The sequence below is a fragment of the Sus scrofa genome, chromosome 5, assembly GCF_000003025.6.
Source record: "Sus scrofa isolate TJ Tabasco breed Duroc chromosome 5, Sscrofa11.1, whole genome shotgun sequence".
In the NCBI taxonomy this organism is placed as follows: Eukaryota; Metazoa; Chordata; class Mammalia; order Artiodactyla; family Suidae; genus Sus; species Sus scrofa.
In genome coordinates this window covers 13,910,137-13,926,374 of record NC_010447.5, presented here as the reverse complement: position 1 = coordinate 13,926,374, position 16,238 = coordinate 13,910,137, and the positions used below count along the sequence as shown (strand labels likewise).

The 16,238-nt window shown below is 42.3% G+C and overlaps 1 protein-coding gene across 3 annotated transcripts in view; it reads left to right on the top strand.

Moving 5' to 3' along the window:
• Window positions 1–16,238, top strand: part of POLR3B (RNA polymerase III subunit B) — a 121,577-nt gene that overhangs the window by 359 nt on the left and 104,980 nt on the right. For 2 of the 3 annotated variants that reach the window (XM_021091574.1, XM_021091575.1), the window contains exons 2-7: window positions 4,326–4,358; window positions 6,261–6,317; window positions 6,402–6,466; window positions 9,381–9,456; window positions 12,038–12,138; window positions 15,864–15,955. In XM_021091574.1, coding sequence (XP_020947233.1) covers window positions 4,326–4,358; window positions 6,261–6,317; window positions 6,402–6,466; window positions 9,381–9,456; window positions 12,038–12,138; window positions 15,864–15,955 — 424 coding nt within the window. Of the gene's footprint in view, window positions 1–59; window positions 526–4,325; window positions 4,359–6,260; window positions 6,318–6,401; window positions 6,467–9,380; window positions 9,457–12,037; window positions 12,139–15,863; window positions 15,956–16,238 lie in introns of those variants that run through there. The other variant, XM_021091576.1, reaches the window with a different exon arrangement.

The window sequence follows — 16,238 nt, the reverse complement described above, 5'->3', positions numbered from 1 at the left end:
GCGGCTTCTGCGCATGCCCAGCACTCAGCGCACGCTCAGAAATCCACGCGCGCCCAGGGCACTGCTGGCACATGGAAGGGGCGAGCCCAGGGGAGACGTCAGCTGCCACGCAGGTTGAGCGGCCCAGTGCCCCGCTCTCGATTTGGGCTCTTCTAGTGTTCCCGCGTTGTCAGGGGAGGACTGCCTTGACCGCATTGGAGGACGTATCGCATCTTTGCGGGCTTATAAAGGATGATGAGTTCCAGGGAGCTTAGGCCAGTTTGGGCAAGTCCCACAGCTGGTTGTGGTGGTAAAACCAAGTCGTCGGAATCGCAGACTAGTAATCCCTCCCTGTCACCAGAACTCAAGTTTGGGCTGCAGGAGTATTTTGAACGCCCGGAAAATTTCTTCCAAATTTTGCCTAGGTGTTTTCTGGAGAGTGGCCCTGTAGCTTTAATCAGATACACGGAAGTTAAGGATATCTGCTCTACAGTGAGCTGCCTGATGAAGTTCAGCTGTTGACCATAATTTTTATTTTATGCAAAGGTAATAGAGCTTCTGTGGGCCTCAAAATCTTAGTTGGCATGGAGTGGGGGAGTGGAGAAATAGTCAAGGGAGGGATTCAGGTAGAAGGAAGAGGACATTTGAAACCCAGAGGCAAGACCATTTGATGTTTTTGAGGAATTAAGTCCAGGAGATCCCATCATGGCTCAACGGAAATGAATCTGACTAGTATCTGTGAGGATGCAGGTTCGATCCCTGGCCTTGCTCAGTGGGTTAAGGATCCGGTGTTGCCATGAGCTGTGGTGTAGGTCGAAGACGAGGCTCAGATCTCGTGTTGCTGTGGCTGTGGTGCAGGCCAGCAGCTACAGCTCCGATTCCACCTCTAGCCTGGGAACCTCCATGTGCCACAGGTGTGGCCCTAAAAAGACAAAAAAAAAAAAAAAAAAAAAAAGTCTAATAGTGCTGGAGTGAAGAAAAGTAGAGGAGGAGAGATTAAAGGTGACAGATAGATGAAGGACCTGATTAGGAATGGTTTTGTTAGACCTCTGAAGCAGAAGTGAGATGCTGCTGACAGATGTAATGAGAATGACTAGCAGCATCAGTGGAACTATTGGATCATAAGAATCTTTTTATAATCATTGGGCAAATTAAGGACTTAGAGTCAGTCGGTCTGTAAGTCCCTGCAGTACACTGCTGATCTTCATCAGGCAATACTGGATTTTATTTTTCCTTATTTTATTATTTTTTAATTAAAAACAATTTTTTTGTCTTTTTTTAGAGCCGCACCTGCGGCATATGGAGGTTCCCAGGCTAGAGGTCCAATTGGAGCTACAGCTGCCGGCCTACACCCCAGCCATGGCCATGCCACATCTGAGCCTTGTATGCAACCTCCACCACTGCTCATGGGAACACCAAATCCTTAACCCACTAAGCAAGGCCAGGGATTGAACTCACAACCTCATGGTCCCTAGTTGGATTCGTTTCCGCTGCGCCACGACGGGAACTCCCTTATTATTATTTTTTTTAAATAATGGATTTTAACTCTTTAAGAGTTATTGTTTAAGAGCCAGCATTTACTGAGTACTTACCCAGGCTCTGGTCAAGCCTAATTATGTTATTTAATCATCTGAAGTAAGTATTGTTCCCCCATTTTGCCAATGAAGGTTTTTGTCGTTGTCTGCCCTCGGCATGCGGAAGTTCCTGGGCCAGGGATTGAACCTGGGTTGCAACAGTGAGAAACTGAATCTTTAACTGGTTGAGTCACTAGTGAACTCCAACCAATGAGGATTTTTTAAGGCCCAGAGAGGTTCAGTAAGTAACTCAGTGTCAGAAGGGTGTTAGGTGATGGACTCTGTTAGGATTCTGGACTCCGGCAGTCAGACTCCAGAATCCTCATCCCTACCTGCTGACTGGACTGCTGGCCTGGAGAGCTGCAGGAATAAGCCTAAAGGATTTCTGTTTCTTGTCTGAATTTGCACAGCGGTGAAGGGACCAGTACCACATTTCCAGTCTTCTGAATCGGGAATAACAGTTTCTTTTCCTGGCCTCCTGCATCCAAACCACTGTCCCATCTTCAGGGTCCCGACTATGAATTCTACTCAATTCTGAAACCTCATTCCTGACGTTCTCCAGGTCCGAACCACTGTCATCTTTTACTTCCATGGCTCCTGACTTGTCCCATTCCCATCTCTTCTCTGCTTTGTAGTCAGAACCATCAGTTTAAACACACAGATGTGACCATGTTGCACCCTTGGTTAAAATTCGTCAGTCTGCCCATTGCTCTCAGTGCAGAATCTACAGTTTTTACCATGTTTGTAAGGCTTTCCTCATTCTGGGCCTTGCTTTCTTCTCTAGCCTGTTTCTCTCGCTCTTCTCCTGTGGTCCTTTCTGATCTTTCTCTCATTCCTCTTTGTGGATTTACCTACAGTAAAAGCATGAGTACTGAGTGTTCAGTTACATTAGTCTTTTTTTTTTGTCTTTTTGGGGCCACTCCCATAGCATATGGAGGTTCCCAGGCTAGGGGTCCAATCAGAGCTATAGCCACCGGCCTACGCCACTCAGGATCCAAGCCATGTCTGTGACCTACACCACAGCTCATGGCAACACTGGATCCTTAACCCACTGAGCGAGGCCAGGGATTGAACCTGCAACCTCATAGTTCCTAGTCAGATTCGTTTCCACTGTGCCACGACGGGAACTCCGAGTTAGTTACTTTAGTCTTGACAGTTAGGTGCACCCAGACAGCTACTGCCCTGTACAAGGTAGAGATTTCTGTAGTGATGAAAATGTTCTCTACGCTGCATCTCCCCTACCCCACCTTTTGCTAGATCAATTTTGCCTGAATCTCTTCCCCTCCTTCTCCTTCAGACTTGACTTTTTTTTTTTAAGAGTAGTTTTAGGTTCACAGCAAAATTGATTTTCCACATACCCTATACCCCCACCTACCTTTTTTCTTGAAAAATGTTTTTACTTTCTCCAGGTTGTCTGCCTCCCTCTCTGGCCACTCCCCAGTCTCCTTTGCTAGATGTGCCTTCTGCTTCTCATCTCTAAGTGTTGGGACATTTTTGATCTCACGTCATGGAACTCTGCTCCACCTACACTCCTTAGGTGATCCTCCATTCCTTGGCTTTAATGACCACCCGTTGGCTGACCTGTCCCTGATTTAGATCTCTAGGGCTCTCTCTTCCCAACCTCCAGACTCCTCCGTCTCTTGTCTATGTTCACATCTCCACCTGAATGCCTAGTGGATATTTCAAACTTAGCATGTCCCCATCCAAACTACTAATGGCCCTTAGCACCTAAAGCTGCTGCCCTGACAGCATCCCCACCTCTCATCGGCAGAAATGGCAACTCTGCAGTATCAATCTGGACGCCTCTTTCCCTCAGAGTCTCCATCTAATTTACTATTAAATCCTGTTGGCTCTAATTTCACGTGGTGTTTCCTGGCCAGCAGTTTCTCCCAACATGCATTGTTATCAGCCTGGAGGATTGCAGTGAACTCATGTATGACTTCCCTGCTTCTCGCCTTGCCTGTTTTCAGCCCAGCAGCTAGAGTGAGCCAGTTGAAGGGAGTCATGTCATCTTGTCACTCTTCGGCTCAGAACCATCCAATTCGTCTGTTAATCAAAGTCAGAAATTTTACACTTCCTCCAAGGTCTTACATGATCCTTCAGCCTTTACTCAGAAACTCTGTATTCTTACTTTAGACTCAGTTCTCACCATTTGTCAGATTTTCCATTAGCAGATTAGATGCCGTTCATGAAGAGTCTTATCGTGGTAAGCTTTTTACAACCTCAGGAAGGTGTGAAAGCAGGCCTAAGAAGCGTGGCAGTTTGCAGCTGTTTAAAGTAGCAGGGGAGCAGCGTGTGATATCCTTCTGCAGCCCTGAGCTCTGACCAGGTACTACTGAGAGAAAACAGAAGGAAGCCAGAACTCCTCTGGGGCTGAGAAATCCAGATTCCCTACTAGAGGCTCTGAAACTTACTTTCCCTTTCTCAAACTGGCAAACCCTGCTTACTCCGGAAGTGTCATGAGAGTAAAAGAAAAATGAAAAGTGCTTGGAATCTTGAGTCATCAAGAAGAAATTAAAGTATATTCTATTTAAGAAGTCTGTGATTTATATCTGTATATGTGTATATATGTGTTTGTATGTGTGTACACATGCATAGGCACGTGGTCTTTCCATAAAAGTGGTTGCAATGTAAAAATTGTTCTTTTTCATTTATTTTCTTTTGCTTACTGTGATAAAGGGGATCATTTTCAGTACATTAAAATAACTTCTTGTGAAAATATTGTGACTGCCAGCACGGAATTCTGATATTATTTATTGTCTTGATTCACAGGAAAAATGGCGGCTGCTCCCAGCATTTTTAAAGGTAATTAACATTTAATAATAATTAGTTGTTTTTCCAATGAAAACTCAAAAAAGCCTTTTTTTATCGCTAACATTTTTGGATTTTGTACAGCTATGTACTTTTCTAGGTTTTAGAAATACAAGAATTTATAAAGCAGTGTCTATGCCTATAAAGCACTGGTTAGCTTTGATAACCTAATTTTAGACATAAGAAGTAGTGTACATTGTAGCATGGCGCATGAGTAACATAAACCAAAGTGCTGTTGGCTAAAGAGTGATGCCGTAAATGGTCAGAGAGGGCCTCTCAAATGAGGTGAGACATAAACCCACATCTTAATAGGAAAGATGGAAGCTGGAAGATAGGATGCAGGGAGCCTGGCTTTGATAAAGCTGCTCAAGAGGAGCCTCCATGGGGTCTGTGGGAAACGGCGACCGGTCTGCTTGGCTGGAATGGATTGTCGGAGCAGCTGCGGATCATAAGGTTCCTATTCTTGAATTTCAGTATTAAGAATTTATGCTAATGGCGGCAGGTCCCACAATGAGAGACCACTTGACACCAGTAGGATGGCTCTAGTCAAAGAAAGAAAGAGAATAACAAGTGTTGATGAAGATGTGGAGCAGGCAGAACCCACGTGCTCTGCTGATGGGAATGCAAAATGTTGCAGCTGCTTTGGAAAAGAGCCTGGCATGTCCTCAAATGGTTAAACACAGAGTTACTGTATGGTCCTGCAGTTGTACCCAAGAGAGTTTTTCAGTAGCAATGGTGTGATATCCAGAACAAGAGGGCAGAAGCCTCACTGTTCACTGGTCAGACTGCTGAGAATTGTTGGTGAGTTCAGGGTGTCTGAGTGATGACACAGTGGAGCCCACCCAGGAGCTGTCTCTGGGCTGCTGGAGGGTCTGGAAGGCACCCGTGTGAGAAACAGAGGAAGGGCCCAAACGGTCTGAAAGTGAGAATATCCAAGAGAGGTGTGATAACTAAACTGACTGCCCTAGAGGAGCATTTTCTCCAGAAAAGACAGTGAAGCCCCAGTGCTGGAATCTGTGGGAAAGCAGAGTGCAGATCATAAGGTTGAATTCCCTCCACATCAATCAGGACTATTGCAAAGTGGGGTGACTGCTTTGTAAGCCAGTGAGAGCCCCAAAGATGGTGTAACTAAAGCCAAGGCCCCAAGATTATCTGTCTGTTGGGAGTGCTCTGGAAATGCTGACCTGATTGTGTTTGAAGATTAAAAAAAATATATATATATATATATATATGTATATGTATGTATGTATGTTACACACTCCTTTTAAATCCTAAGATTTTGGAGTCTGTGTGTTTATTGTTTCAGTGCTTTTCCTAGTAGCACTCAGCGCTGTCTTTGTGCAGCCATACTGACTTCTGAGATGAAAGGAAGTCACTGCCCGCTGATCTGATCTCAGGTCCCTGGGTTACACCCTGCTTCCAATTTTAAATGCAAGTGTTTTGGGTTTTCTTAATAGAGATATTTTTTCCCCTCATCCTTCTGTAAGTGATCTGACCAGATGTGTGGAAATCATAAAGTTGCTTACGTAGGAGAAAGACAAAAAAGAAAACAGGCATTGTTTGAGGCTCGACGAGATGATGCTCAGCTGCTGTGTTTTTTCGTGAATTTTCTGGTAAATTCAAAGCATGTGGAGAAAATCCTGCCTCATTTGTTAGCTCATGGGGTCATTTGGTGTATTCAGATACTCACATCTCAAATTCCAAAGGTCAGGTTGTTTTTCAGGGAGGAAAATTTGGAGGTGGAGGAGAGATGGAACGTAAATGTCAAGTGTTGCTAAGTAAAATGCATGGATTTTTTTTCCCCTCACTTTGGTTTTGAGGAATATTTGATCACTTCAGATTAGAGTCCACTGTGTCATCTCCCACATTATTGCTAATCTATTTTTGTCTGTTTAGGTGAAAGGCCTTGTGAAACAGCATATAGACTCATTTAACTATTTCATTAATGTAGAGGTAAGTATCAGATCCCAGAAAAGGACATACTTAAGAATTAACTGGAAGCCAGAATCTTTCCTCATGTTACTCTTTTCACTGCAGATAAAGAAAATAATGAAAGCCAATGAAAAGGTTACGAGTGATGCTGACCCCATGTGGTACCTAAAGTAAGCAATCAGCTACTCTTAATTTGCTATTTTCATTATGTTTAACTTTTTTTTGAAGTGAATGTAGATGCTATTAAAAAGCCTTTAACATAGGAGTTCCCATTGTGGCTCAGTGAAAGCGAATCTGACTAGCATCCATGAGGACCCAGGTTCGATCCCTGGCCTCGCTCAATGGGTTAAGGATCCGGCGTTGCCGTGAGCTGTGGTCTAGGTTGCAGACCTGGCTGGGATCCCGCATTAGCATTACCATGGCTGTGGTGTAGGCCAGCGGCTACAGCTCCGATTGAACCTCTAGCCTGGGAACCTCCATATGCTATGGGTGAGGCCCTAAAAAAACCAAAAAAAAAAGTCTTTAACATAATTCTCCTTTGTATCCGTTTAATAGGAAGATAATTATCCAATGCTCAATTTTTAATTGGTAAGCTAATGATAACAGGTAATTATGAGTGAGAAGTTACTGAAACGATTAGGTTTAATTTTTTTAAAACAATTGTAAGCTTAGAGAAAAATTATAGAAATAGGACGAAGAGTTCCCTTGTTATCCTTCACCCAGTTTATGCTAATATTAACGCCTCATGTCAGAGTTCCGGCCACAGTGGAATTGGCGGTGTCTTGGGAGCGCTGGGACGCAGGTTTGATTCCTGCCCTCACACAGTGGGTTAAGGATCCAGCATGGCAGCACCTATCAGGAACTGTGACTTAGTTCTGATCACTGGCCCAGGAACTCCATATACTGCAGAGCGGCCAAAAAAGAAAAGAAAAACCAAACCCACAAAACATCTTATGTAACCGTTGCACAATTAGCCAAACTAGGAAATTAGCATGGATACAATACTGTCGACTAATCTACAAATCTTAGTGTTCCCACTCACGTCTTTTTTGTGGTCCACGATTCAGTCCAGGACGCTGCATTATGTTTGGATGTCATATGTCTCCTTTGTCCTCTCCAATCTACGACAGTTCCTCAAGCTCTCTTGGTCTTTCACGACCTTAGCATTTTTGAAGAATTCTGGGCACTCGTTTTGTAGAAGGTCCTTTCATTTGGGTTTGTGCAGGGTTTGCTCATGACTGCTTTGGGTTCTGTGTTTTTGGCCATAATACCACAGAGGCAGTGTTTTGTGCCGGTCTCATCACGCCATATCCGAGGGTCCAGATGTCAGTATGTTTTACTCGTAGTGATTTAACTTTGTTTGCTTGATTAAGGTGGTATCTTCCAGGTTTCTCCACGGTAAAGCTACCTTTACCTTATAGCAACTGATGACTGTATTAGAGGGTGACCCTTTGAGACTATGCAAATATCGTATTTCTCATACTTTCCCCACTAATTTTAGCACACATTGATGGTTCTTAGCTCTAACGGAAATCGCTGTGGTGTTGACTTAATGCTGAGTGTCTGCTTCCATCCTTCCTGTGCGTTACTGTTAGAATTGCTGCTGTGAGGACGAGCTTTGTTTTCTCCTCATTTACTCTCCATCTATGCTTTTATTTACATCAATGGGAACTCACGGATATTTATTTTATTCTCTGGGTAGTAATCCAGTATGGTCATTGTTTGATTTCTCAAATTGTCCTAGATTTGGCCATAGGGAGATTCCTTTCAGTTAATTTTCAAGCAGTCCTTTACTTTCTGGTACAGTGAGATATGTCGTCCGCTATTTTTCCTGTTGCAACCAGGAATCAGTCATTTCTCCAAGGAGCCTTAGTCTCTTTTTTTGGAGAGCAGTGTTTAGCAGATAAGGGTGCCAGAGCCTCGGTAGGAAATATATGTATGAATACTAACACGTGCATACACAAATCTGGATCTTGATATCCTATTCATTTTTATATATGTTATAAAACCATGCATACTGATAGCTCCAATTCTCATCCAACTCTCCGGTACTCATTCTAACCTTCTGTCTTATTTGTAACGTCTATTCCTGACCTTGAGAGCGCGGACTCTCATTATCCACACTCTGTTTACTTATTCAGTCTCTAGGGTAGACATGAGGTCATTTCAGAATTGTTAATTCATCACTCTGTGAGAATAACATATACCAGTTAAAGTCTAATATTTGTATGCTGCTTGTCTGTATCGTATCCACTGTTTTCTGAAGTTATTTAGATTAGTTATTTTCTTTCCTACCTTTTCAGTGCTGTTGTATTATTCATTTCTAGGGCAGTAAAGTATGTATTTCATTTTGGGTTCCACTGCATCCTGGTTGATTTTAATTATGTGTTTACTTTTGGGGCTGTGTCACACATTATTACGGTTGTAAGAGTTACGCCTGTAGAAAAAAAGTCTGTTCAGGAAATTGTCCCTCCCCACCCCCCCATTCTTCCCATACTGTTCCCAGTGCTCCCTGTAGGTAACCAGTCTCATTAGTTTCTGCTTTCTCCTTCCTGCTTCTTTTGCACAAATGAGCACCTATATCTTTTTTATTATATATTTTCTTACAAGAATGATAGCATGCTATAAAAACTTTTTTGCACTTGATTTTTTTCATTGAGTATCATTTCTAGGAAGCTATATTTTCAGTATTTGTAAAGAGGTTTTTATAAAGAGATCTGTAATATTTTATTTTTCAATTGTGTGGCAGTGCCCAAGACATGCAGAAGTTCCTGGGCCAGGGATTGGAACCTGCACCACAGGAGTGACTCAGCCATGGCAGAGACAATGCCAGCTCCTTTACCCACTGAACCACCAGGGAACTCCAACAGTATTTTTTAAAAAGATAACTTGTTAGGATTTTCTCACCTTTGTAGACTAGATGTACTATGACTTCAAGAAGATCTCCAATTATGATTTTGTTTGTCATCCTTTGCAAGACAAGCATTTGTCAAAGCATAATCTTGTATTTGGGAGGAAAATAGCCTGATTGTTTATATGTTCTTCCGAGAAGTGTAATTGGTCATGAAATCTTTTGCTTTTCAGGTATCTTAATATCTACGTCGGGCTTCCTGATGTTGAAGAAAGCTTCAATGTGACTAGACCAGTGTCCCCTCATGAGGTAATTATCAACCTTAATTTAATTGCTTTAAGAGGAAGACTCAGTGCCCTTCATATGTATTCTTAAAAAAAATGATTTAACAACAGGAAAAAATAACCAAAATAAAAAAGCACCTGTGTAATACTGTACTATATTAGGAAACAATTTTGTACTAGTTGGTTTGTCCTTTAATTAACTTGCACCGTTGGGTAACTGGGTCCTATTTATGTCCCGTTGCTGAGTTTCCTCATGGTCGCCCCACCCCCATCCTTGCTGGCCACTTTTGCTTGTTAGTGCGATGTGTGCTGTTCGCGGCAGGGGCTTCTCACTCAGTATGTTTTTTGAGGGTCAGCAGGCCTTGTGTTAGCAGAGGGGACAAGGACAAGGAGCTCTCGGTCTCACAGAAAAGGCTGATGAGAAGAAAATGTAAATACTAGGGTTTTCACAGAAGTACGGACAAAGGCTTATAGAACAGGCCTATTATCTTGGCTTTTAACAGATTCTAGATTTCTCTTCAAATTCTTCTGCTTAGAGTCTAAATTGAGAATTGACTCAGGAAAGAAAACAATTTTTGTAAATTTTTCTGGTTTGTATTAATATAAAGCTAAAATAGCAATGAGGGAACATAGCCCAGGAATCTTTATTAATGAACAAATAAGGTGTTAAGAGTATTATGATTGCTATCTAAGCAAGGTTACACAGGAAGTATGATCAAATAACCCAACATTTTATATAGGTAAATTTTGATATTATTTCATCACTGAGGCTTGACCGAACATTTGTTTTCTGCTGCAACATTGAGAGATACAAAAGAAAAAAAGAGGGGGAAAAAAAAGAAAAAGACAAGATATAATATCTTTCTTCAAGTTCATACTCTTGTAGTGAGATGAAAATAACAAAACATATGACACATGCACCAGGGTTGCAGACTTGAAAGCCTAGGAGGATCTCCTGGATAAGGCAACTATGTGGCATTGTATCGAATAGGGAGTGGTGAGGACTGGAATTGTGGAAAGTGTGTGCCCTGATTTTGCTTTCCCCGTCTCCCCATTCCTAGAACTTGCCAGTTTTTCTAGAACGAGACAGCCAGTTAGCAATTTCCCGGTCAGCTTCTAAACTTGTGTTCCTGGGTTCAGTGAAGGGAGAAGAAAAAGAGTTTGAAATAGTTCAAGAAGACTGAGGCCACAATTGTCATAATAATTCTTCCTGATGTTGAAGAAAACACACCACTATTAGTGCAATTAGAGAAAGAAGGTGCAGAGATTTCCTGGAGGACTCTGACTCTAGGAGAGATGGGAGTGTGGGGGAGTAGGTGGGGGGCAGTCATGGGACCCTCAGCAGGACTGGGGTCCACCTGCACAGTCCTACTCCTGTGGATGAGAAAGTCCAAGGGGGGCCCTGGGGTTTGGGTCCCCATTTTTACCACATCTGTCAATTTCATTTCTATTTAAAGGGAGGAGTTTGTTGAGACCCACAAATATCTGCCTATCATGAGCATTACCTCTGCTTTTTTAATGAGACAGTATTTATATATTACTCTGTGCCGGGCACCATTTTAAAAATAAATACTTTTGGGAGTTAAAATTATTCACATTCCCCTTTTACATATGAGGGACTGAGATGCAGCAAAGTTATTTAAAATTTAGCGGGTAGAGCCAGGATTTGAGCGCAGGCAGTAGAGTCCACACTCTTATCCCCATGCTGCCCTGCCTTTGGTCTGGCCCACGGAAGGACGCTTGATCTAACTAATGTAAGGTAAACAGTCCTTACTGGTCAATAATAGACATAGCTGATATTTAAAAATCCTGGGCATGGTTAGAAAGGCTAGAAAAGGTTTAAATCTAACTGTCTGTGTTTCGGTAGAAGCCCCAAAAAAGATTCAGTTCTGGGAATTGCATGCTTGATGTGTAGAGAGATTCTTTTTGAGATTACAAGGCACGTGAGGACCATCAGTGTAATGAAGACGTGAGGATTGTGATGGGTTTCCTGTGTCTCATCATGGCCCAAGAGGGATCGTTTAGAGAGTCATGACCATGTAAAAGTAAAGCCTGCGAGAACAACTTCTGAAGTTCTGTAAATGATTCAGAAATTGTTAGGAAGATACGTGGAATGATTTGTGCTCTGCCGTATCACTCGGAAAGGAATCTGCGACCTAGTTTAGTTTATCTAGAGAATGGAAGGAAGTATCATGTAGTTTTTTTAGTTTGTGCAATGCATGCTTTGGTTATTGTACTGGTTGTTCACTGTTGTGAATAAGCCAGCCACATGGGTGACTTTCCAAGGACCCAGTTTGCAAGGAGTAATGTAATGGCTTCAAAGATAAGGGGGCAGATGGTGATGGCATCAGATCAGTGAGAAGAGAAATAGTACCACATTTATTGTAATTTCTGGGCTGGCAAGAGCAGGGATTCCGTGTGGCTGGCATGGTCCCTCTCGTGAGGAAGGTAAGCTCAAAATTCTTGGTGGCCTTATGGCAGCTCAGCATTGGTGGAGAGATCCGCAGGCCGTGCTTCTGCGAGAGAGGAGTTCTTGGATGCTGTCAGGATGCTTTCTTCTCCAGAGAGGAGGAGCCGTGACTGTCTGACTCTCTTTCATCTTTCAGTGCCGCTTGCGGGACATGACGTACTCGGCCCCCATCACAGTGGACATTGAGTACACCCGAGGCAGCCAGAGGATCATCCGCAACGCCTTGCCCATTGGCAGGTGAGCAGCGATGCCTCCTGGGGCCACACCGCCAGCCTTCTAGCCCTGGGAGGTGACCCTGAGCAAGGCCAGCATGCCCCTGCCCCATTTCCTCATCCGAAAAGTGTGGGAAAATGGAGCCTCCTGCACGGGGGTTATTTTATGGGTCCAGCGAGTCAGGGCACATAAAGCACTTGGAGCAGTGTTCCTCATGTTGTGGGTTTATGTTTAAATTTTGAAACCTGTTCCGTAAAGTTAAGGAAATTGCTTCCATTTCCTCCTGTAACTCCAGGCTGTTAGGGAAACATGGGGTAAGACAGCGTTTCATTGGACCCTCCTGAACTGCTCTTCTTGGTGGATTCATGCATATTTTGAGTTTTCCTGGAAGCATGACTGTTTATAGTGGTATTTAAGGACGAGGTTATTTACTTGCTGAAATATTGTTGGAAATAATAGATAGCATCAGCTGGCATTTTTGCTGTCTGCTTTTCCTCATCAGGGAACTATATTAACTCCCCCATGGAAATGGACAGAACCCACAATATTGTGCGTTTAATAATGGTGTTGGGGAGTTCCTGTCGTGGCGCGGTGGTTAACGAATCTTGACTAGGAACCAAGAGGTTTCAGGTTCAATCCCTGGCCTTGCTCAGTGGGTTAAGGATCTGGCATTGCCATGAGCTGTGGTGTAGGTTGTAGATGCGGCTCAGATCTGGCATTGCTGTGGCTCTGCCGTAGGCCTGCAGCTACAGCTCCAATTAGACCCCCTGGCCTGGGAACCTCCGTATGCCGTGGGCGTGGCCTTAAAAAAAAATAATAATGGTGTTGGACTTGAAACTTAGTGCAAATAGTTTCCATACAAGTGCCCCCCCCACTCAAAGTGCTAAGAGCTTAATGAACATCCGTTTGTTCATCAGATATGCATGAGCTACCTATCATTGTTATGTACTGTGCTGGGTCCTCAGGTAGGTAGAGGATACTTAAGATATAGCCCCTTTGGCTGCCTTCCTTCCCAGCTGCCAGAGAAGGCAGGCCGAAGTAACTGTGGCACCAGTAGACAAGTACTGTGACAGAGAGAGAGGACCAGAGTCCCCAGAAACACAGTGAAGTCCTTCCCCTACACTCCTCCTAAAGGAAGGGGCTGTTGGTATTGTTTCTCTCTTCATTCTTCAGTTAAGAAAATAAAAAAGGATGTAAAATATTAATTTAGTGTGACCGTTTATCAGTGTTAGCTTCTCTTATAAATGGACCATACTTGTGTCCAGTTAAATCTTGGACCATTGCTAAATTATCCAGATTGCCTGTTGTGAAAGAGAGGAGAGATGGGAGCAAACCAGAAATAGTACCATTTAGGGTTTAGATCCTGTGTTAAAGAGGTTCAGATCCTGTGGGGAAGGTGGGGCATGTAACTAGTGTTTGTTGAATGTCGCCTGTGTCTTGCGACAGGTGATTTCATCTGTTAGCCCCGCATTCAGAGAAGCGACCTCTGTTAGAGTGCTTATGTGTACCGTCCACTTCCCTAATTACATACAGTATCTCGTTTGTTTTTTTGAACTAAAAAGATTTTAGTTTAATCCAAATAATATTCGTACTTGGTAACAAATCAAATAGTATGTAGGAACATTTCACACGGAGCGGGAGCTTTCCTCCCCAGCCTTCCTCACCCCAGTCCCATTCCCGACCTTGTAACCAGTTCTGTTGTTTCTTCTGGGGGTTATTACATCCATAACTTCAAATGCCAGCCTTATACATTTTTTTTCTTGGCACATCTATTTTAGACACTATTTATTGACTCCTGACATCGAAGGTGTGGGTTGGCTTGTCTGTATCACCCACTTTCCTTCTCCCTTCCTCTTCCAAATTTTGCTGCTTGTTTTTTTAATTCATCTTTTGTTTGGTAGTTTTTTTATTCTTATAACACTAAGATATGTGTCTTGAATTTTATTTATTTAAGTAAATTCAGGCTATTCCTATCCCTACCTTCCCATTAGGATTTCCTTTTTAATCTATGAGTTACTTAGAAGACTGTTTTTATGTTTCCAGATTGGTCCTTTACATCAGGTTTTGGGACTTTGTGGAGATCTGTTTCTTTTCATACATATTTCATGTGTGTTTGGAAGCAAGGGGTATTGTGTAGTGGTTATGTCACTGTCTATGTGTTTCTTTTATTTTTATTTATTTAAAAAAATTTTTTTTTCCTTTTTGTCTTTTCTTATGGCCACACCCGTGGCATGTGGAGATTCCCAGGCTGGGGGTCTAATTGGAGCTACAGCTGCCAGCCTACACCACAGCTCACGGCAATGCCGGATCCTCAACCCACAGAGCAGGGCCAGGGATTGAACTTGCAACTTCATGGTTCCTAGTCGAATTCGTTTCCGCTGTGCCACGATGGGAATCCCGTGTTTCTTCTAGATCAAGGTTGTTGGTTGTGTTGTTTAGATGTTATATGTCTTCACTGATTTTTAAATTTTTTTTGTAATTACTAGGAGACTTGTTAAAATTTCCACTTATGATGATGGATTTGTCCATTTTTCCTTAGGTTTGTGTACTTTTGCTTTTTGAAGGTATGATATTAGGTACACGGAAATTTTGAATTGTTACATCTTCCTGGCAAATTGAACCTTTTATTATTAGGCATTTTTCCTTCTTTCTTTTTTTTTTTTTTTCTGCTTTTTAGGGCTTCACCTGTGGCATATGGAGGTTCCCAGGCTAGGGGTTGAATCGAGCTACAGCTGCCGGCCTATGCCACAGCCACAACAACACAGGATCCGAGCCGCGTCTGCAACCTACACCACAGCTCCTGGCAACGCCAGATCCTTAACCCACTGAGCGAGGCCAGGGATCGAACCTGCAACCTCATGGTTCCTAGATGGATTAGTTTCTGTCGTGCCATGGTGGAAACTCCTATCTTCTTTATTTCTTGTAATGTCGTTTCACCTTAAAATTAATTTTATCTGTTCTTGCTATACCCACATCTGGGTAATAGTAATCAGCTTTCACTTGATTATTTTTCTGGCATATTCTTTTTCTTTTTAACCACTGTGTCCTTATGTTAACCTTTATGTCCTATATATTTGAAATAAACTGCATATGGCTAGATTAAAAAAATTTATCTGAGAATGTAATTCATTCACAGTTATTATATGTTACTAGGCTCTAGAACTTTGCCTTAGTTCTTCAGAATTGCCTGGTTAGTTTTGATAGTCTCCTGTGCCTTACACTTTGATTAATTCTGCTATTTCTACGAAACTAATGGGAGTCACTTTGTTCATCATGAATCAAAAGTTGCTGCCGTTTCTGACTTTCTCTAAGGCTTGTCCGCCAAGTTTAAGGAAAATAACATTGAATGTTTGTTATCTGAGCCACAAGAGCAGTGTGCCTGAGGAAATACTTCCTTTCACTTGGCCTTTCATGCAGTACATCCCTCTGCCCTTTCTAGCACATAGAATGCATGTATGTGGTACAGTTTATTTAACCAAATTCCCCCTTACTGGGACATTTTAGGTGTTTTTTTCCTCCTAACTTTTCACTCTAGTACAGCACACTGGGTGTCCTTATACACACGTGTTTGTACATGTTGCTGATTATTTTGTGAGACTTAATTGCTGGGAGTGAAATTATGTTTCTAGCAGATCAAGCAGGGCCTGCAGACCCCTTAGTGAGATGTCCATTGCACAGTTTGTAATCTTTACAACTTTTTTGAAATGACAATCTGTGTGTGACATTTTCTTTTCTTTTATTTCAAACAGAATGCCCATAATGCTACGTAGTTCAAACTGTGTTCTTACAGGAAAAACACCAGCAGAATTTGCCAAACTGAACGAATGTCCTCTAGATCCAGGTATGTGTGATTTCTGGGATTTGTCCACTTCTTTTTTTTTCTTCTTTCTTTTTCTTTTGTTTTCTCTTGCTGTTGTTTTATCATTTTTTCCTCAGAAATAATACCAGCCTTTCTGCTTTATAATAAACTTGGATGAAACGTTATTTGCAAAACATCTGGAAATTTAGTTCCAACTTTATTAATTTGTATTTTAAAAAAATACGGTTTCCTCTTTCATTTCAGTTTAAAAGCTTTCATACCTCAAATTCTGATTTATTATTGTGGTTTATAAGGCTTTTCTTTG